General features: G+C 47.4%; 1 protein-coding gene across 5 annotated transcripts in view; it reads left to right on the forward strand.

Moving 5' to 3' along the window:
• The window catches only part of LOC137250033 (transmembrane protein 203), a 93,649-nt gene extending 71,338 nt beyond the window's left edge, over positions 1 to 22,311 (forward strand). For all 5 annotated transcript variants that reach the window (XM_067782233.1, XM_067782230.1, XM_067782229.1 and 2 more), the window contains 2 exons: positions 21,510 to 21,678; positions 21,743 to 22,311. In XM_067782233.1, the coding sequence (XP_067638334.1) occupies positions 21,860 to 22,279 (420 nt within the window). In that variant the 5' untranslated portion in view covers positions 21,510 to 21,678; positions 21,743 to 21,859 and the 3' untranslated portion in view covers positions 22,280 to 22,311. The remainder of the gene's footprint in view (positions 1 to 21,509; positions 21,679 to 21,742) is intronic.
• The last annotated feature ends 933 nt before the right edge of the window (positions 22,312 to 23,244 follow it).

Consider the following 23,244-nt stretch of genomic DNA (forward strand, 5'->3'; position numbering starts at 1 on the left):
CCCGATATGGTCGCCAAGCCCAAGGGTGTAGTCTCACTGGAAGAAGCCACAGGCCTGCCAAAATACTGCCCTCAGAACACCCACGGGTTGCCTTCTTATGTCTCCAGAATACCATCTACATAGTGAGGCGAGAATACACCTCATTAGGGAGAGAAATGAAATACTAACTAAACAGTTCCTGTTGAATACCGAGAAACCTGGGAAAAAATTCTAAAAACGAACAGTCGTGCCGTACAGACGTGTTGTGTTATCGCTCTGCAAACTTTATTTTGTTTAACCTGTTCTGTTTTTTCTGCCAATATTGGTGCAATGGATAGTTTCTGTGCTAAGTGTGATAAGAGTTTTGGCCGAAGTGAGACTCTAATTGTGCCATGCGGTGGCTTTTGTAAAAAATTCTTCCATCGTACATGCTGTGAAGGCAACATGTCTACATACGATGTAGAATTGCTAGCTAAGAACCGGCATCTCAGTTACGTGTGCACGGAATGCTTAAATGCCTATGACAAGCTTTGTAAGGCATATGACATCTTCTTAGCGTCACATAAAGTTGGCCTGGAATCTGCCTTGTTTGCAATTGATGTAAAATTTAAACTTGCGACTGAACAAATTGCTGAAATAAAAAATGATATTAACATTCATGTTAAATCAAAAGCTAATTCTCACAAAAACAATGAAGACTGTGTGGATGAGACGACTGATGGTATCAACAAAATGCCAAGTGTCGTCAGCTCTTTCAATGCTGCGAAAACATTGCGCAGTGATATTAATAGTTGCGCGCTTACACATGTGTCGTTGTCGCCGTCTCTTGGTCTCCCCGTTCAACAGTGTGTGCAGTGCCATTTTTTCAACCGATCACCTGTTTTTTCAAGTGTTAATACTGCTGTTAATAACGGTGGGCCATCGTCTACATTGCTTTCTACTGCTAACTCAGATAATGAAAAGAGTAATATGTCTTATGCACAACAGCTCGCGGCTACAGCTGTAATTGTTAATAAATCTATATCTACTGTAGCGAATGCCAATGCTGCTGATACTGCTAATGCTGTTGATACTGCTAATTATTCGACTGCAATGCCTAGTAAGAACAAGACTCCAGGTTCGAAAAACAAAGCGAATGCTGTTGGGAACAGCACTAATTCTGTTAATGCTGATGATTCTGATGCTGTTAATGTTCCTGCTATTCAACCCAATTCTGGTAAGGATTCGAATGCTGTAACAACAACCCCACCCGCAGCCCTAATCACAGCCCCTGTTTCTGAATCGGTGACTGCTGTTCCCCCCGTAGTTCCATTTTTGTATCACGGCTCCACGCATCGCTGACGGAAGCTGATATATCTAACTACGTATGCTCCAAGCTTGGTGTTGAACTTAACAGCAATATTAATGTTTATAAGTTTAATTTTAAGTCTGGGAGAGAGATCTCTTCTTTCAGAATCTTAGTTCCTGACAAATTTTTTGATAGGGTACTCGATTCTACTTTTTGGCCGAAACACTGTGGTGCATTTGTTTACTAGAAAGTCGAACCGTGACCGCGCTACTTTAAATGCATCAAAAAACTTGCCAGGCAACACTCCAGAAGTGGTACAAACTTAAATTATGTCTTATCAAACGTAAATAATATCTCAGTTAGTATATTTTATCAGAACGTTAGGGGGTTGAATACCAAACTAACGGACATTTTTCTACTGAGTCATGAGAGTTCTTATGATGTACTCGTTTTACTGAGACTTGGCTACAACCAACAGTTTTTAATGCTGAAGTTTTATCGAGTTCGTTTCAAGTGTTTAGAAAAGACCGACTGGCCAGAGCTGGTGGAGGTGTGTTAATTGCCGTTCACACTAGGTTTTCCGCGGAGGAACTACATTTTCCTGACTTTGAGGATGCTGAGCTTCTTTGTGGGAGAGTAAAACTTTCCTCAACCTACAAATATTTTATAGCCAACTACATTCCCCCACAATCTGACATTTCCTTATATTTGAATCATTCCTCAATAGTGAAATCTGTGTGCAGCACTGCCAGGGCCTGTGATTCTGTCACTGTACTTGGCGATTTTAATCTGCCATGTGTGTCATGGAGTCTTATCGACGGGAAGCTAGTCCCTACTTCTTCTCTCGCTATCCACTATGATTTCCTAAACGAATTTGCAGATGTTGGACTTTTTCAAATTAACAACATTCAGAATAAATTCGGTAAATGCTTGGATTTAATTTTCTCAGACGATTCAAATTGTTATGTAAATCAATGCGATCCCCTTGCCCTGCCTGAAGATGTGTATCATCCTGCTTTCGCGATGTTTATGGGATCTCATAATTTATCTGAGCGTTCCTCCAACGTAGTGCGAAAGACCCCTCACCGGTTTCTGTTTAGAAAAGCCAATTGGTCTAAAGTAATACTCGAAGTATCGAGAATAAATTGGCCTGAGTACGATGGGGATATTGATGAGAGTATATCCCATTTTAATAATGTACTATACGGAATATTTAAAAAATGCATACCTACGTCCTAAACCACTGCTATATCATCATCGGCTTGGAGCACTAAAGAATTGAAACGCCTGAAAAATCAGAAGACGCGTTCATTCAAACGTTACAAACTTTCTGTATCAATGACTGACTATGCCGCCTACTCAATTTTACGTCACAAATATAACACATTGAACAGAATTTGTTATAGGAACTATATCAGTAGGATTAAAAGCCAAATTTTTGTCAATCCTAAGTCGTTTTACATCCTTGTTAATTCAAAAAGGAAGATAAAAGGGCTTCCTTCTGCAATGAAGCTAAATGATGAGATTTCCAACGATAGCTTCGAAATTGCTAATATGTTTGCGGATTTCTTCGAATCTACTTATTCAAACACCTATGATTACCCGCCATCGAATTATCCTTTCAGATTGTCTCCTCTGGATTCCCAGGCAGTCCCATATATATATACTGATGGTGTTTTAACTCATCTGGAAAATCTAAAAATTTCTTACTCTAGTGGTCCGGATCAAATTCCGTCGGTAGTGCTGAAATCTCGTGCTCGATACTTATATCGACCTCTAGCCTGTTTGTTTAATGCGTCCCTGAAGCAAGCGATATTCCCCAAGAAGTGGAAAGAATCATTCATTATACCACTGCATAAAAATGGAAGCAGAACGTATGTTATAAATTATAGAGGATTAGCCAAACTCAACACTATTCCTAAACTATTTGAATTGATTATCACAAAACAGATTGCTTTTAGAGTATCTTCATTAATTGACTTTTCAAAACATGGCTTTTGCAAGGGTAAATCAACGGTGTGCAACTTTCTCGAGTTTACAAACTTTGTATCCAACAGTTTTAAGACTAATTGTGAAGTTGATGTTATTTATACTGATTTTAGTAAGGCATTTGATAAAGTTTCTCATTCTATACTTTTATTCAAACTTGATCGGTTAGGATTTCCTCCTTTGCTTCTATCTTGGGTTTCGTCTTATGTGAAGGAAAGAAAACAAACAGTTAAATTTAATAATTGTTGGTCTCGGTTCATAAACGTAACTTCTGGTGTTCCTCAAGGCAGCCATCTTGGTCCGGTTTTGTTCCTGTTGTTCATTAATGACCTTCCTAGTGTTTTGAAGAGCTGCAAGCCGTTGATGTACGCTGATGATGTCAAACTTGTAATGCCTATCCGCTCACCCGTGGATAGGGCATGTCTTCAGGCTGATCTGAAAAGTTGTTGTTGTTGTTGTTGTAGCAGTGCTTCGCCCCACCTAACAGACGCGACCGATCACAAACTGTCATCAATATCCTCTAACGGGAGTCCAAGGAAACTTGCTGTTTCAACAGGGGTGGACCATAGGGAAAGGGGTGTTAGAGGCGTTGGTTCCACATTACAATTAAAGAGATGGTTGGTGTCATGTGGGGACACATTGCAAGCGGGGCATACATTTTGTATGTCGGGGTTGATTCTGGATAGGTAAGAGTTTAACCTATTACAGTATCCAGAACGAAGTTGAGCCAGAGTGACACGCGTTTCCCTGGGGAGTATGCGTTCCTCTTCCGCTAGTTTTGGATACTTTACTTTGAGTACTGGGTTCACCGGGCAATTCCCGGCATAAAGGTCCGACGCCTGTTTGTGGAGTTCACCAAGGACCTGCTTGTGTTTTTTCGCTTCATACGGCTGTGTTCTCAGATGCCGTATTTCCTCAAAATGCTTACGGAGATGACTCCTTAAGCCCCTAGGCGGTGCTGGCTCGTCAATCAGATGTCTGTTGGGATGCCCAGGTTTCTGGGTATTCAGCAGGAACTGTTTGGTCAGCATCTCGTTTCTTTCCCTGATGGGGAGTATTCTCGCCTCATTATGTAGATGGTGTTCTGGGGACATAAGAAGACAGCCCGTGGCAATTCTGAGAGCAGTATTTTGGCAGGCCTGTAGCTTCTTCCAGTGGGTAATTTTTAGGCTTGGCGACCATATGGGTGACGCGTAGCACGTAATCGGCTGGCTAATTGCTTTGTATGTAGTCATGAGCGTTTCTTTATCTTTTCCCCAGGTACTGCCAGCAAGGGATTTGAGGATTTTGTTACGGCTCTGAATTCTCGGAACAATTGCGGCTGCGTGCTCACCAAAATGTAGATCCTGATCAAACGTCACACCCAAGATTTTGGGGTGTAGGACAGTCGGTAGCGTAGAGCCATCGACGTGGATGTTCAAAATGGTCGACATTTGGGACGTCCATGTTGTAAATAAGGTCGCGGAAGATTTAGTCGGTGATAATGCCAGGTTTCGCGAGGCGAAAAAACTGGAGAGATCCGGGAGGTAGCCGTTTATTTTGTTGCATAGCTCATCGATCTGTGGGCCTGGGCCTGTGGCCATTACTGTGCAGTCATCGGCGTAGGAAACGATTGTGACTCCTTCCGGTGGTGAAGGTAGCTTAGATATGTAGAAATTAAACAAAAGTGGGGATAGGACACCACCCTGTGGCACCCCTTGTTTAATTCTCCTTGGCTTTGATGTTTCGTTTCTAAATAGCACCGATGCCTGCCGACCACCCAGATAATTTGCGGTCCACCTTTTAAGACATGGGGGAAGGGTAGACCCTTCCAGGTCTTGCAGTAACGAGCCATGGTTGACCGTATCAAAAGCTTTTGATAGGTCTAGCGCTACGAGTACTGTTCTATGGTGGGGGTTTTGATTTAAACCGCAATTTATCTGGGTGCTAATGGCATTTAGCGCGGAGGTAGTGCTATGGAGTTTTCTGAAGCCATGCTGATGGGAGGCTAGTTGCAAATTTGCTTGGAAATAAGGGAGCAAAATGGCTTCGAGCGTCTTTGCTACTGGCGATAGGAGAGATATCGGACGATACGACTCTCCTATGTTAGCTGGTTTACCAGGCTTTAGTAGCGGGACTACCTTGGCCATTCTCCATTTCTCGGGTATGACAAAGGTGGAAAGAGACAGGTTGAAGACCTGCGCTAAATATTTGAAACCCTCTTTCCCTAGGCTTTTAAGCATCGGCATGGCTATGCCGTCTGGGCCCACTGCTTTGGATGGTTTAGCGCGACCAATGGCGTCCTCAACCTCTTTAGCGGTGATGGTGATTGGTGACGCGCTGAATTTGTGTTTATGTGCGTGTCTGTTGGCCCTCCGTCTAACTTTGTCGACCGTAGAATGCATAATATATTGTCGGCAGAAAGCGCTCGCGCATTTTTTCGCATCCGACAGCACTTTGTCGCCAAAGGCGATGGAAACTTTGTCTTTGTGCTTAGTCGGATTCGATAGGGACTTTAAGGTGGACCAAAGTTTACCCACACCGGTAGAGAGGTTACAACCTCTTAGGTGCTCCTCCCATTTCGCCCGCTTGTGTTCATCCACAAGCAATCTGATGCGTTGGTTTATATCCCTTATTTGGGGGTCGCCTGGATCAAGCTGCCTTATAAGGTCACGTTCTCTCGCTAAGTTTGCGGCCTCCGCCGGGAAGTGGGGCCGGATTTCGGGAATTCTCCCGGCGGGAATGAAACGTGCCGAGGCGGATTCAATGACCTTGCGGAAGGCACGCTCCCCTTGGCGGGCATCAGTCGGGATAGGGAGGGCAGCAAAGAGGTTGTCTGTAAAGGATTTATATTCTTCCCACTTTCCTTTTTTAAAGTTTATGAAAGTGCGTTTTTCGGTGACGATGAAGTCGGCGGTACGCTCGAGCGAAACAAGTATAGGCAGGTGGTCGGATGCCAATGATACCATCGGCTGCCAGTTGACGCAGTTTACGAGTTCTGCGCTCACGATTGAGATATCTGGCGAACTGTGACAGCTTCCTACCATACGTGTGGGGGCGTCTCCGTTTATTGTGCAGAACGTCGTTTCTTCTATTTGATCCGCCAACATCTCGCCCCTACTGTCCGCCCGCAAATTTGAGTGCCATAGATCATGATGGGCATTGAAGTCGCCTAAAATAATGCGATTGTTTCCAGTGAGTAAGGCTCTGATATTAGGGCGGTATCCACCGGGGCAACAGGTGGCAGGGGGGATGTAGATGTTGATGATTTCTAGGTTTGCATCGCCTGACCGGACAGATAGGCCTTGACGTTCTAAGACGTTGTCCCTGCGGTCGATGCCAGGATCAAATATGTGATATTGCACAGAGTGGTGTATTATAAACGCGAGGCCGCCTCCATTTCCGCTCTCGCGATCTTTTCTGTGGACATTATACCCAGAGCAGGTCTGCAATGCAGATCGTGCTGTGAGTTTAGTCTCTTGAATCGCAGCAATGCGGATGTTGTGCCGCTTCATGAAATTGACTATCTCCGTGATCTTCCCAGTTAGTCCATTACAGTTTAACTGCAGAATTCTGAAGTGCATGAGGGGAGACGTCGCCACTCTGGGGGTAAGTGACGGGTGACTACGCCTGGGTTGAGGAAGGCCAGGGCGCAATTGCTGTTGTGGCCCTGGGACTGGGCGTCCTTGGGCAAGCATTGGGGTAACCGGATGATTTCGGTTTGCGACCTGGCAACATGGCGCGATGAAACCCGTCGAGGGGTTGCCGTCGCGGAGACCAGAACATCTAGGAAAGTGGCACCACCCAAGGCAGGAGCTGCATTGGGCGGATGTCGCAAACATATATATTCTGTGCTGGCAAACGGTGCAAACGGAGGTAGGGACTAAGAGTCTGGTTCCCTGACCTACACGATTGCTGCCGGAAAAGAGGGGGGGAGAAGACGGGGGCAGGGGCTGTTGCTCAGCATTGCTTCCGACTCTACTACGAAGATTGTAGTTGTGAGTGTTAGCAGCTGTTTGAGTTGTTGGCGCCGTAAGGCGCGAGCAGCAGCGGGTACTTGTTGTGGCTTGCTGAGCAGCGGGGCTGCTGGAAGGTAATGGGGGGGCGCTTAGACGTAGACTACGGGGCGCCCTTGGGCGTGAACAGCAAGGAGCCACAAAAGATTTATAAAAGTTACGTGGACGTCGGGTTTTGGGATCAAGCCCAGAACAACCTGTCCGATGCAACCATCCCTTACACGAGACACACTGAACAGAGTATGACCGTCCTAAAAAGATTCTTTTCCGGCAGATGCAGCAAAACCATTTCTCAGGACCGGGGTCAGGAGACGGACCCGGATTGGATTCGATACCTTCCCGGAGCAAGAGAATATGGAGCAGTCCTGCTGCAAGGAGCTGCTGGGAGGATGACAATTTGTGGGAGGGACGAAACAAATTAAATGGGGTTACACTGAAATGACAGTCCTTGGTCGGGAAAAATCCCGAGTCGCTCCGGTACATAGAACCGACTGCCTTGGGAAGCGCTGATCTGAAAAGTCTTGGTGACTGGTGTAATGTAAACGCCATGTCACTAAACCTACCTAAATGTAAGTTCATGTGGTTTACAAGGAAGTCCTTCCAATCCCATGATTATGTTATTGGTGACTATGTAATCAAGCAAGTCACTAATTTTATTGATATTTGGCGGCCACCGTGGTGTGATGGTAGCGTGCTCTGCCTACCACACCGTATGCCCTGGGTTCGCACCCCGGGCAAAGCAACATCAAAATTTTATAAATAAGGTTTTTTAATTAGAAGAAAATTTTTCTAAGCGGGGTGGCCCCTCGGCTGTGTTTGGCAAGCGCTCCGGGTGTATTTCTGCCATGAAAAGCTCTCAGTGAAAACTCATCTGCCTTGCAGATGCCGTTCGGAGTCGGCATAAAACATGTAGGTCCCGTCCGGCCAATTTGTAGGGAAAATCAAGAGGAGCACGACGCAAATTGGAAGAGAAGCTCGGCCTTAGATCTCTTCGGAGGTTATCGCGCCTTATATTTATTATTTTTATTTTTATGCGTTACAATGGACCCAAAACTCGCTTTTAAACTTCATACTGAATCTTGCGTGAATAGCGCTAAAGGTACTTTGGCTTTTGTTAAACGTTGGTCTAAAGAATTTAATGACCCATATGTTACAAAAACTCTTTTTACATCATTGGTCAGACCTACTTTGGAATATGCTTCAATAATTTGGAATCCGCGTTATTAGGTTCATTCTGACAAGCTGGAATCGGTCCAGAAACAATTTTTGCTTTTCGCTTTAAAACACTTACCATGGGATCCTTCAATCAAATTTGAAGTACCAGTTACTTGAAACTTGTTTGCAAAATTGCGTTGTGATCATTATTTTTATATGTATGCAATCAAATTTACTCTGTATAAATTCTGTTCTGTATATATTTTATCTACTATTAATTTGCTTTATTGTCAATTTCATAAATTATTATTTACAAGCTCCTTCATGAGTACATTTTAACACATTTACAACATTTTATCTTTTGCTTACTTCTAAGTTTTTAATTGAAATTGTCAAGCGTTTAATTCAATACTGTTTAAATATTACTTTAAAATTGATGACTGCTTATGTTGTTTATATCGTGTATTGCATCTGAGATTTAAGTGTCGGTATATTTGGTCTGTATAATTGTTTAATTTGTAGACTGATAAATAAATAAATAAATCCCAACAGACATCTGATTGATGAGCCAACACCACCCAGGGGCTTAAGAGTAATCTCCGTAAGCATTATGAGGAAATACGGCACCTGAGAACACAGCCGTATGAAGCCAAAAAACACAAGCTGGTCTTCAGTGAACTCCACAAACAGGCGTCGGACCTCTATGCCAGGAATTGCCCGCGTAATCCTGTACTCAAAGAACAATATCCAAAACTTGCAGAAGAGGAACGCACACTCCCTAGGGATCTGGATACTGTAACAGGTTAAAATCTTACCTATCCAGAATCAACCCCGACATACAAAACATATGTCCTACTTGTAATGTGTCCCCACATGACACCAACCATCTCTTCAACTGTATTGTGGAACCAACGCCTCTAACACCCCTCTCATTATGGTCCACCCCTGTTGAAACAGCAAGTTTCCTTGGACTTGCGTTAGATGATATTGATGACAATTTGTGATCGGCCGCACCTATTGGATGGGGCGAAGCACTGCTACAACAACAACAACATGGTACCACGTTACCGACTGTCTTACACCCTAAAATCTTGGGGGTGAGTTTTGTCTAAGGCTGGGTAGCGCTCAGTCAATCCATAGTCGAGTAAAGGTCCCACAAACCCCTACTGAATAAAAACATAATATTTATGTGTTACGAACACACACACGGCTGGAGGTACTAGGTGGGTAACAGCTTTCCGGTTCAAGGGGGTGAGGGGGCGGAGCCGCGGGTAACGGTCGCAGAGGGGGTATCGGCAGGGCGGTGGAACGGTATTCGGGTAACGGACGGATTGGTACGGCGGGATGATAGCAGCGGCGGGATCAGCACGAAGGCTGGACAGTGGTAGGATGGCGGACGGTCATCGTAGAAGCGGAGGGACGGAAGCAGCGGCTTGACTGTGGTAGGATGGCGGACCACCAACGGCCGGCGTGGCAGCGGCGGGATGGAAGCAGTGGCTTAATGGCGGTAGGATTGCGGACGGCCAACGGTCGTCTTAGCAGCGACGGGACGGAAGCAGCGGCTTACGGCGGTATGATGGCGGACGGCCAACGGCCGGCCTAGCAGCGGCGGGATGGAAGCAGCGGCTTGACGGCGATAGGATGGCGAACGGCCAGTGGTTGGGGTATCAGCGGTGGCACCACCAAAGCGGGATCGGTACGGCGGTAGTATGGCGGACGACCAACGGTCGGCGTAGCACCGGCGGGATACAAGCAGCGGCGGCACCAGAAGGCGACGATGCGACGGCAGCGGCGGTGGGCTACGGAGCGCGTACCAGGGCCGAGGTGAGAGCGGAAGTACGCTGGCGACGGGGTTTACCTGGACAGCTGCGGATCGTTCCGGGCGGGGTCGGATGGCGGGATCGGATTGATCGGTTGTTCGGCAGGATCGATAGTCGGCGGGGTCGGTCACCTAAGGAAGAGACTTCGAGGACTCGGGTTAGTGCTGGTTTCACCGCTGGACACACCCGCCTCCCTACTTGCACCCTAGTAGAAGGTGCGTAAGGGGTGGAGGGGTTGTACCAGCCGAGACACCGCGGATCGATCCGTGGGCGGAGAGGAAAGTGCACCTTACCGGCACAGCGGTAGCCCCTGTGCGCACGAATCGGCTCACGGCTAGACCAGAGCTGTGGAGAGGGGGTCGTGCGGTTGTTCGGGCGGCGAGCCATCCCCTGCCAGGCCAAGGCGACGCAGGGAAATAGTCCGAAGACACCACTATCATCGTCCGGGCGTAGCAAGGGGAGTCGTGATCCATAGCCGTAATAAAATCATCAAATCTCTTGCCGGCGGCACTTGGGGTAAAGATAAAGAAACGCTTATTACTACTTACAAAGCAATTGGCCGGCTGATTGCTAGCTACGCGTCCCCGATATGGTCGCCAAGCCTAAAGGTTACTCACTGGCCTGCCAAAATACTGCCACTACAGGCTGTCTTCTTATGTCCCCAGAACACCCATCTACATAACGAGGCGAGAGTACCCTCCATTAGGGACAGACCTGAAATGCTAACCAAACAGTTCCTGTTGAATACCCAGAAACCTGGGCATCCCAACAGACATCTGATTGATGAGGCTACACCGCCCAGGGGCTTAAGGTGTCGTCTCCGTAAGCATTATGAGGAAATACGGCACCTGATAACACAGCCGTATGAAGCAATAAAGCGCAAAGGGGTCAGAATATACCCGCTGTAGGTATGCCTGTCGTAAGAGGCGACTAAAATACCAGATTCAAGGGGCTATGTAGCGCAACCCTTTTGGGTTTCCAGCGCAATATATAGCTTCTCCAAACCCAATTGCCACCCTCACCTATACTGCGAGTCCTGATTCACTGACAGACGAGGCTCTGGTGACCCCAACTTGGGGGGAGATCGTCGGGCTAGCACCTTAATGGTGCTGTGTTACCGGAGCGTACCGGATCTGCATCCGGCAAAGGACCATCACATCGATAACACTCCCCAAAGCCTTCGGGGATAAACTTTATCGCTACAACAACAACAACATACAAAGTGTATGTCCTGCTTGCAATGTGTCCCCACATGACACCAACCATTTCTTCAATTGTATTGTGGAAGCAACGCCTCTAACACCCCTCATTATGGTCCACCCCTGTTAAAACAGCAAGTTTCCTTGCACTCCCGTTAGAGGACATTGATGAAAATTTGTGATTGGTCGCACATATTGGATGGGGCGAAGCACTGCTACAACAACAACAATGTGATCAAGTCTTTTCAACCCATAAACGTACCCAGCAATGTTGTTATAAACAACATTTAGTTTCTTTTTGCAAACAGTGTCACAGTTTGAGTAAATCTCAAAACCATAGAGGAGCGTAGGTATTAAGTACGCTTCAGCCAGAAGTAGTTTTATATGCAAAGGAGTGAAATACTGTGTTAACCATACTGTACGAAGCATTCCATACACTTTTCCCACTGTACTAAAAATATGGTCTTTACATGTCAATGTTTTGTTAAAAACGACACCTAAGCTTTTCGCCATTGTCTACTTATTCTCTAACGGAATTGTCAAACACTACATTCTCTAAATCATTTGTGGGAAAAGGCCTTTTATGAATAACAATACATTTTGACTTTTTCGGGTTTATACATAAGTAGTCATAGTAGCCATGATACTATGTTCAAACAGAAATATAAATTGAGGCAATTTCGATTTATATTGAGTGGTGTTTTGAATTTAAAATTTATTTGTGAAAAAAACAAAAATTATTTTAAAAATATGGAAAATTCAAAACGTATGTTGTTATTTAAAGCCATAGAATCAAGTTTGTATTCACGGTTTTCTTTTAAAATTTCAAATTTACTCACCATTTACGTTGTTCGCCGTCATTTTTAACAAAATTTTGATTTATTTTATTTTTATTTGACGTTTGGTTATTTTGACGTTTGGTTTTTTTCGTAGAATTGGCGTTAAATCTACTCAATAAACACACTTTGCAAAGTTACACTTGCAGTTTGAAACAATTTATTACGCAATTTTTTTTTTTTTAATTGGCAATTTATTACATGATAAATTGCGTAATAAATTGCCCAAATGGTATAAATTGGCAATTTGGTGTGTGTTTGTACATAGTATAAGGCATTGCCGCTGCTTTTCCTCTGGTAAATAAATAAATAAATGATCATAAATCAAATGTTGCTCCAGAAAAAGAGCAGTACGATCTTCCAACCACATAAAAAATTATTCAAAATTGTTCAAAAATTTGAATCATAAATGGATATTCATGAGTCGTTTAGGGTACATTTTTCTCCCGACAATACAGTAGAGTTCGAATACAACCTGGTTTTAAATTTGAACGTTTCTATCATCTGGGGGTATGATATTTTAATATTTTTTAATCAAAATTTTCAAAAAATGCTGCGTGGGCAGGAGCTAAGAGTGGCATACAAAAATGTTGCTTTGCCCGGAACTTGAACCCAAAATTTTCGGTGTGGTAGGCGGAGCCGCTACCAACACACCACGGCGGTCGCCATAATTAACGAAATTAAATTTAGTGCATTTTAGATTGGAACAAAGTTGGTTTATACAAATTCTTTTCCCTCACTTCTTTTTAGCTTCATCTAGCCTTATCTCTCCATCTTCGCATCACTCTATCTCTTTCTTCCCTCTTTTCTCTTCTCTATAGTTCTTCTCATTCTTCTCCATCCCTTATTGCCAGCTCCAGAGGGTGGTATGTATTTACTTAATAGCAGATCCGCCCCCCCCCCCCCCCCCACCAACTCCACTTTTTCTTAATCCTTTTATTCACTCCTTCCTCTGCATTTCTCCTTCTCTGTCTCTCTTTTCCCCTCTTCGTCTTTTCACTAACTTCTTTTTAGCTTCATCTATCCCTATCTCTCTATCTTCGCCTCACTCTGTCTCTCTCTCAGTCTCTTTCTCCTTCCCTCTTTTCTCTTCTCTCTAGTTCTCATTCTTCTCCATCCCTTATTGCCAGCCCCAGGGTGACGTATGTATGTTGTTCCAGTCCCATTCCGAGTCCGATTCTCAGTCCCAGTCCCATTCCGAATCCCAGTCGGTTTTTGTTCTTTTATTAACATTATGTATTTATTTACTAGCAGACCCGGCAGACGTTGTTCTGCCCAAAATTTGGTATATATGCATAAATTTTAAGAAGCTTCTTTCCGTCTTACTTGACTTGTCAAAATCTTTTGGCACAGTCAACGACGGCACGCTACTCCAAGACATAGAAGGCTCACACCTTTCCGCTTGTCTAAAAAGAAGAACCGATAATTATCTGAGTGGTCGGCAGGCGTCGGTTGAATTTAGGAACGAAATTTCTAAACGTAGAAAAATTAAACGAGGGGTTCCGCAGGGTGGTGCCCTATCCCCGCTTCTGTTTAATTTTTACATGTCAGAACTCCCTTCCCCACCAGAAGGAGTCACAATCATTTCCTATGCTGACGACTTCACGATTATGGCTACAGGACCTGGCTCTTCAGTCGATGAATTAGTTTCTCAAATAAATAGCTATCTCCCCGATCTTTCCGGTTTCTTCAACTCGCGCAATTTGACATTATCACCGACAAAATCCACGGCCACCCTGCTTACGAAGTGGAAGGAACAGATGTCGCAAATATTAGACGTACGCGTCGATGGTGTCACATTACCGACTGTCAGTCACCCAAAGATCTTAGGGGTAACGTTCGATAGTACTCTAACCTTCAAGGCTCATGCCAACGAGATTGTTTCTAAAGTACAAAGTCGCAACAAAATCCTCAAGTCGCTTGCCGGCAGCACATGAGCAAAAGATAAAGAAACGTTGCTAACCACGTACAAAGCAATTGACCGGCCGCTCATGAGCTACGCGTCACCAGTCTGGTCGCCTGGTCTTAAAAATACACTTTGAAAAGGGCTACAGGCCTGTCAAAATGCTGCAATCAGAACTGCCACCGGATGTCTCCTTATGACTCCCGAACACCATCTACATAATGAGGTCAAGGAGCTCAATATTAAAGAGCACAACGAAATGGTGGACAAGCTGTGCTTGCCTAATTGTGACAAACCAGGACATCCTAGCAAACAACTGCTTGATTTAGCACCGCCTCCACGGGGATTAAGGGAACATCTCCGAAAGCACTATGACGAGATCCGGCACCTGCCAATACTGCCGTTTGATCCAGGCAAGCAGAAGCAAGCCCCTAGTCAAATCCACACAGAATCGGTAAATGCCTTTTTCAGGACGCGCCCGGTAAACCCCGTTATTAAGATGCAATATCCCACCCTTGCAGAAGAAGAAAGCACAATACCAAGGGAAACACGAGTCACCCTGGCCCAACTTCGTTCTGGATACTCTAACAGGTTAAACTCTTACTTGACCAGAATCAACCCCGACATACGTAATGTATGTCTTGCATGTGATGTGTCCCAACATGACACCAACCATCTTTTCAATTGTAATGTGGAACGTACGCCTCTAACACCCATCTCCCTATGGTCCGCCCCTGTTGAAACAGCCAATTTCCTTGCACTCCCGTTAGAGGATTTTGATGACAATTTGTGAGTGATCGTGCCCATTGAATGGGGCGAAGCACTGTTAATACAACAACAACTCAGATAAATTGCGGATTAAATCAAACCCCCCACCATAGGGCAGTGCGTTAGACCTGTCAAAAGCTTTTTCGGGAATGACAAAGGTGGAAAGGGAAAGGTTGAAGCCATGTGCTAACTATTTGAAACCCTCTTTTCCTATACTTTTAAGAAACGGCATGGCTATGCCGTTTGGGCCCACTGCTTGAGATGGTTTAGCTTGACTGATGGCATCCTCAACCTCTTTGGCGGTGATGGTAATTGGGACGCGCTGAATTTATGTTTAAGTGCGCGTCTGTTGGCCCTCCGTCTAACTTTGTCAACCGTAGAATGCATTATATATTGTCGGCAAAAAGCGCTCGCACATTTTTTCGCATCCGGGAGCACTTTATCGCCAAAGGCGATGGAAATTTTGTCATTGTCCTTGGACGGATTCGATAGGACTTTACGGTGGACCAAAGCTTACCCACACCGGCAGAGAGGTTACAACCACTTAGATGCTCCTCCCATTTCGCCCGCTTATGTGCATCCACAAGCAATCTAATGTGTTGTTTTATATCCCTTATTTGGGGGTCGCCGGGATCGAGCTGCATTTTTGGGTCGGACAGGGTATACATTATGAGGTGGGTTTTGTCTAAGGCTGGGGTAACGCTCAGTCAATCCAGAGTCGAGTAAAGGTCCCACAAACCCCTACTGAATAAATACACGATATTTATGTGTTACGAACACACGCACACACGGCTGGAGATATTAGGCGGGAAGCAGCTTTCCGTCGCAAGATGGCGAGGGGGCGGAGCGGCGGCTAACGGTCGTTGGAGTAGGGGAGGTTCGGTAGGGCGGTTGAACGATCGGGTAACGGACGGACTGGTACGGCGGTACGGAAGCAGCGGGGGGGAAAGAAGCAGCGGCTTAACGGCGGTAGGATGGCAAGCGGCCAGTGGCTGGTGTAGCAGCGCCGTGACGGATGCAGCAGCTTAACGGCGGTAGGACGGCGAACGACCAACGGTCGTCGTAGCAGCGGCTTAACCGCGGTAGGATGGCAGACGGCCAACGGTCGTCGTAGCAGCGGCGTGACGGATGCAGCGGCATGACGGCGGTAGGGTGGCGAACGGCCAACGGTCGTCGTAGCAGCGGCGTGACGGATGTAGCGGCTTAACGGCGGTAGGATGGCGAACGGCCAGCGGTCGTCGTAGCAGCGGCGTGACTGATGCAGCAGCTTAACGGCGGTAGGAAGGCGGATGGCCAACGGTTGTCGTAGCAACGGCTTAACGGCGGCAGGACGGCTAACGGCCAACGGTCGTCGTAGCAGCGGCGGGACGGAAGCAGAGGCTTAACGGCGGTAGGGTGGCGAACGGCCAACGGTCGTCGAAGCAGCGGCGGCTGAATGGCGATAGGACGGCGAACGGCCAGTGGTTGGTGTGGCAGCGGCGGCACCAGCAAGGCGGAATAGGCACGGCGGTAGTATGGCGGACGGCCAACGGTCGGCGTAGCACCGGCGGGATGGAAGCAGCGGCTTAACGGCGGTAGGGTGGCGAACGGCCAACGGCCGTCGTAGCAGCGGCGGCACCAGCAAGGCGGTAGTATGGCGGACGGCGAACGGTCGGCGTAGCACCGGCGGGATGGAAGCAGCGGCGGTACCAGAGGGGCGACGATGCGACGGCAGCGGCGGTGGGCTACGGAGCGCGTACCAGGGTCGTGGTGAGGGGGGAAGTAGGCTGGCGATGGGGTTTACCTGGACAGCGGCGGCTCGTTCCGGCGGGGTCGTTTGACGGTATCGGCGGGATCGGATTGGACGGCAGTCTTCGGCAGAATCGATAGTTGGCCGGTCGGTCACCTGGGGAAGAGAATTGCGAGGACTCGTTAGTGCTGGTTTCACCGCTGAACACCCCCGCCTCCCTACTTGCACACTAGTAGAAGGTGCGTAAGGGGGCGGAGTTGTACCAGCCGGGGCACCGTGGGTCGACCCGTGAGCGGAGGGGAAGTGAACCTTAACGGCACAGCGGTAGCCCCTGTGAGCACGAATCGGCTCACGGCTGAAACCAGAGCTATGGAGAGGGGTCGTGCGATCGTTCGGGCAGCGGGTCATTCCTTACCGCACCAGGGCGACGGAGGGAAAAGTAGCCCGAAGACACCACTCTCGTCGTCCTGGTGCAGCAAGGGGTGACTCGCGCCACGGCCGCACCCTCTTCTCCCTAGCTAACTAGTGGGAGTGGTCCCACCGCTCCGGCCAGCCTATTAAACCAGAGCTGAGGGGGAGGGGTGCTTTGGGTCATTGAGGCGGCGGGCCGCTCAAGCACCAAGGTGAGCGACGGAGGGAAAAGTAGTCCGAAGACACCACTCGCGTCGTCCAGCCCTGGTGGAGGGTGACCCGCGCCATGACGGCGCCCCTGCCACGCAGCCCGAGCTGAGGGGGGAAGGGTGTATTTGGTCATTGAGGCAGCGGGCCGCTCAAGCAACAAGGTGGGCGACGGAGGGAAAGTAGTCCGAAGACACCACTCGCGTCGTCCAGCACTGCTGGAGGTTGACCCGCGCCATGACAGCGCCCCTTCCACTCAGCTAGCTAGCCGAAGTGGTTATTTTGTCTTTAAAAAGACAACCACTCCCGCTGGCTCACCTGCGAGGACTGAATTGCAAAAATGCAAATTCGATGTTTATATGGGTGGTGCCGCAAACTGGTTGAGAAGTCAACACACAATTATTGTGATTTTTATTGGTTTTCTATCACTGGTTGTTGACTATGCTATAAAAGAATAAGCACAAGTGGTTGTGGGCTATGCTATAGAAAAATAAGTACAGGGAGGTTCAGGTTTAAGTGAATAAGGAAATACAGGGGGTTACGTTATTTTAACGCTACGTTACAGTCCCCCTCCCACTTCGGTTGACGGAAAGCTGCGGTGGGGAAAGATGGATCTCCAGGCATGGCCTAGGTCTTATGCCGGTGTGCATGTGGGCGAAGCACTTTATTAATTATTTTTTTCTTTTTTTCTCAAAAATATACAGAGTCATTCCACTTATATCTAACAGAGTTTATGTTTTTAATTCATTTGTATAACGTAAGAATAATTACATTTCATTGTTCTTAAAACTAACAGAGTATATTTCATACAATTCATTATAATATATAATATTCTTCTTCCTCGTTTCCATCTTCCACGGGTTGTGATTTCATCATTGCTATCAGGTATTCGGTAAAATGTGGCCCGAAAAAAATATGTCCCCTTCGCGTTTTTGTTCGGTTGGCTGGCCACTGGTACTGCTCCCTCCGTGTGCACCCGCTCTGAAGTCGGTTTATTTCGCCGCAGTTTATGCCTGCTGCAGATGCTTTTGTACCCTCTTTTCTGACCATGTTTATTGCAAGTGCCATTTGTGGAATCTCCTAATCCTATGACCGGTGGTCGCTCAGGAACGGTGCTAACGCTTTTCCGCCGAACTGCTTCCCATTGTCGGTGAGGAAGGTTTTCGGACAACCGAGTATGTATATAACCTTTTCTTGTAGCGCTTTGAGCACGCTTGCCGCTTTTGCTTGGCGCGCCGGGATTAACTCCACCCACTTGTAGAACTTGTAGATCATGGCGAGGAGGTAGTTGCTTATTTACTTGGAACGTGGTAGTGGTGGCACGAAGTCGATGTTTACTATTTCCCATGGCTGCGGATATTGCATGGTTTCCAATAATCTCACCGGGCTCTTCTCTGTCGCTTTTCATTGTGTAAAATATGTCTGTTTTTTGTGTCGGTGTTTTGTAACGGGCGGCGGGAGAGCGTATTGAATATCGCGTTCGGTGCTCTTTTTCGGTACACTTTATTGCGGTTGTATTTTTGTATAGCCGGGTAACGGGGGTGAAAGCGTTGCTTCAGCGGTCGATTATGTTTACGGATGGTCGAATGTTCGGCTGCGGTAATTGGGCTAACGGTTTTACTCAATCGCTTCTGGTGGTGCGCTGAAAAAGTTTCCTGCTCCGAATTTTAGCCATTGCTCACGTGTTCCTGGCTGGTTATTGCACATAGTGTGTCTAACTCGGCTGATCTTCTGGTCAAAGTGGCTTCTAACGGCTGGCCATCTAGCGCGAGGGTGATTCCCCTTTTCCGTAAAAAGTCCATTCCTAAGAGCATCCGTTCTGCCAGGTTCGGGATGACGGACATCATTGTGTTGGTCGTTCGTCCTTGGTACGTAATCCTTGCTGTGTAGGAATTCGAACTATAGACACACGTCTGGTCCCACAACCCCCTACTGAATAAATACACGATATTTATGTGTTACGAACACACGCACATACGGCTGGAGATATTAGGCGGGCAGCAGCTTTCCGTCGCAAGATGGCGAGGGGCGGAGCGGCGGCTAACGGTCGTTGGAGTAGGGGAGGTTCGGTAGGGCGGTTGAACGATCGGGTAACTGACGGACTGGTACGGCGGTACGGAAGCAGCGGCGGGAAAGAAGCAGCAGCTTAACGGCGGTAGGATGGCAAGCGGCCAGTGGCTGGTGTAGCAGCGGCGTGACGGATGCAGTAGCTTAACGGCGGTAGGACGGCGAACGACCAACGGTCGTCGTAGCAGCGGCGGGACGGATGCAGCGGCTTAACGGCGGTAGGATGGCAGACGGCCAACGGTCGTCGTAGCAGCGGCGTGACGGATGCAGCGGCCTAACGGCAGTAGGATGGCGAACGGCCAACGGTCGTCGTAGAAGCGGCGTGACGGATGTAGCGGCTTAACGGCGGTAGGATGGCAAACGGCCAGCGGTCGTCGTAGCAGCGGCGTGACGGATGCAGCAGCTTAACGGCGGTAGGATGGCAGACGGCCAACGGTCGTCGTAGCAGCGGCGTGACGGATGTAGCGGCTTAACGACGGTAGGATGGCGAACGGCCAGCGGTCGTCGTAGCAGCAGCGTGACGGATGCAGCATCTTAACGGCGGTAGGGTGGCGAACGGCCAACGGTCGTCGAAGCAGTGGCGGCTGAATGGCGATAGGACGGCGAACGGCCAGTGGTTGGTGTGGCACCAGCAAGGCGGAATGGGCACGGCGGTAGTATGGCGGACGGGCAACGGTCGGCGTAGCACCGGCGGGATGGAAGCAGCGGCTTAACGGCGGTAGGATGGCGAACGGCCAACGGTCGTCGTAGCAGCGGCGGCACCAGCAAGGCGGAATGGCACGGCGGTAGAATGGCGGACGGCCAACGGTCGGCGTAGCACCGGCGGGATGGAAGCAGCGGCGGTACCAGAGGGGCGACGATGCGACGGCAGCGGCGGTGGGCTACGGAGCGCGTACCAGGGTCGTGGTGAGCGGGGAAGTATGCTGGCGATGGGGTTTACCTGGACAGTGGCGGCTCGTCCCGGGCGGGGTCGGTTGACGGTATCGGCGGGATCGGATTGGACGGCAGTCTTCGGCAGAATCGATAGTAGGCCGGTCGGTCTCCTGAGGAAGAGACTGCGAGGACTCGTTAGTGCTGATTTCACCGCTGGACACCCCGCCTCCCTACTTGCACACTAGTAGAAGGTGCGTAAGGGGGCGGAGTTGTACCAGCCGGGGCACCGTGGGTCGACCCGTAGGCGGAGGGGAAGTGCACCTTAACAGCACAGCGGTAGCCCCTGTGCGCACGAATCGGCTCACGGCTGAAACCAGAGCTATGGAGAGGGGTCGTGCGGTCGTTCGGGCAGCGGGTCATTCCTTACCGGACCAGTGCGACGGAGGGAAAAGTAGCCCGAAGACACCACTCTCGTCGTCCTGGTGCAACAAGGGCTGACTCGCGCCACGGCCGCACCCTCTTCTCCCTATCTAGCTAGTGGGAGTGCTCCCACCGCTCCGGCCAGCCTATTAAACCAGAGCTGAGGGGGAGGGGTGCTTTGGGTCATTGAGGTGGCGGGCCGCTCAAGCACCAAGGTGGGCGACGGAGGGAAAAGTAGTCCGAAGACACCACTCGCGTCGTCCAGCCCTGGTGGAGGGTGACCCGCGCCATGACAGCGGCGCTTCCACTCAGCTAGCTAGCCGAAGTGGTTATTTTGTCTTTAAAAGGACAACCACTCCCGCTGGATCACCTGCGAGGACTGAATTGCAAAAATGCAAATTCGATGTTTATATGGGTGGTGCCGCAAACTGGTTGAGAATTCAACACACAATTATTGTGATTTTCATTGGTTTGCTATCAGTGGTTTTTGACTATGCTATAAAAGAATAAGTACAAGTGGTTGTTGGCTATGCTATAGAAAAATAAGTACAGGGAGCTTCAGGTTTAAGTGAATAAGGAAATACATGGGGTTACGTTATTGTAACGCTACGTTACAACATATGAACATTTTTTTAGTATGCCATGAAAAAAATCTTAAAAATCAAAGTCAAAAAAATGAAATTTCGCAGGCTCGAATATTATTTTTTTTGGGTATGCGTAGTGGAACTTTTTTTCCTGAGCCCAAATCCTATCGAAAAATCGATGGCGCGATATCGGTTAACTCTCGTGCATACAAATCAAGCCACCCTAATGTACATATTTACAAAATAAGAAAAATCCTTTTAATTATGTATATTCTCTACATTTCAGGCTCAAATTAGGCACTGTGCGGAAATTTTTAAATTGGGAGGCAAAGAAATATATCTTCATAGTTTGGGAAGCTCAATTAATCGGAGTTTGAATTTAGCCTTGTATTTGATTAAAAACTTGGGCTACAATTTATCGTATTCTATTCATACTTCCACTATCCAGATGATTGGTAAGTGCATATACAGTACGTACTTCGTATTATACAAATTGTCTTTTTCTTTTGTAATTTTCAGATGAATCGCACCCTTTACACGAACTAGGAGATATCGTCTCAAAAAAACGCAGCAACTCAGCGGTTCATATTAAGTTATCAAGACATATAATTTAAGTAAAAGTGAAATTACTTCACTATGTTCAAGTTGTCAGAGCTTGTTCGTTGGCTTGGTCTCACCGAATTCGAAATTTTAATAAATTTGTGTGGAATGCTTGCGTTTACAGTTATACTTGCATTCAAAATATCTGGGACCTACACGAATTCCAAACTAGATTGGTTCACAACTTTTAGTCCCTTGTTTTGTATAGACATTTTGAACGCATATTTCTGCGTAATAGTTGGCATTCGAATGTACTTGGACTCAGATAATAAGCGTAAAGCTCTTCATAGAATAATGTGGAGTTCATATTTTTTAGTATTAATTGCTATATTTAAATATTTATTATGCTTAAAGCTAACTGGCCAAACTGGACTTGAATATAGCGAAGTTTTTTCACCACTTTTTGTGTTACTGCAGTTGGTGGCAATAAGGGCTTGCCAAATACCTAACTCATAACAAAATAAAGACCTCTTCAAATATGATTAAAATTTATGGATACACAGACTATCAGGAAATTCGTATCATATAAGAGCATTAATTCACTTCAGTGCCTATCGGTGACTGCAGGTGAATATTTTACGTTTTTTGTAGTACATATATAGCGACGCAAAGTGTCACGCTTCCCAAGGCAGCCGGTTATATGTACCGGAGCGACTCGGGATTTTTCTCGACCTAGGGCTGTCATTTCAGTGTAACCCCATTTAATTTGTTGCGTCCCTACCACAAATTGTCATCATCCCAGCAGCTCCTTGCAGCGGGACTGCAAGGTATCGAACCCAATCCGGGTCCGTCTCCTGACCCCGGTCCTGAGAAATGGTTTTGCTTCGTTTGCCGGAAAAGAATCTTTTTAGGACGGTCATACTCTTGGCACTGTGTCACGTGGAAGGGATGGTTGCATCGGACAGCAGCCACAACAAGTACCTGCTGCCCTACGGCGCCACCAGCCCATACGGCCGCTCCCACTCATAACTGCAATCTCCGTAGTAGAGACGGTAGCAATGCCGAGCATCAGCCCCGCTCCCGTCTTCTTCCCCCTATTTTCCGGCAGCAATCTTGTTGGTCAGGGAAACATACCCTTAGTCCCTACCACCTTTTGTACCGTTTGCCAGCACAGAATATATATGTTTGCGTCATCCGCCCAATGCAGCTCTTGCATTTCACGGTGCCACTTTTTAGTCGATGAATATGCGAGGCGATGGACGTCCCAAATGTCGACCATTTTGAACATCCACGTCGATGGCACTACGCTACCGACTGTCCTACACCCCAAAATCTTGGGTGTGACATTTGATCAGGATCTACATTTTGGTGAGCACGCAGCCGCAATTGTTCCAAAAATCCAGAGCCGTAATAAAATCCTAAATCCCTTGCTGGCAGTACTTGGGGAAAAAGACAAAGAAACGCTCATTACCACATACAAA

The sequence above is a fragment of the Eurosta solidaginis genome, chromosome 4 (genome assembly GCF_040869045.1).
Source record: "Eurosta solidaginis isolate ZX-2024a chromosome 4, ASM4086904v1, whole genome shotgun sequence".
Taxonomy (NCBI): domain Eukaryota; kingdom Metazoa; phylum Arthropoda; class Insecta; order Diptera; family Tephritidae; genus Eurosta; species Eurosta solidaginis.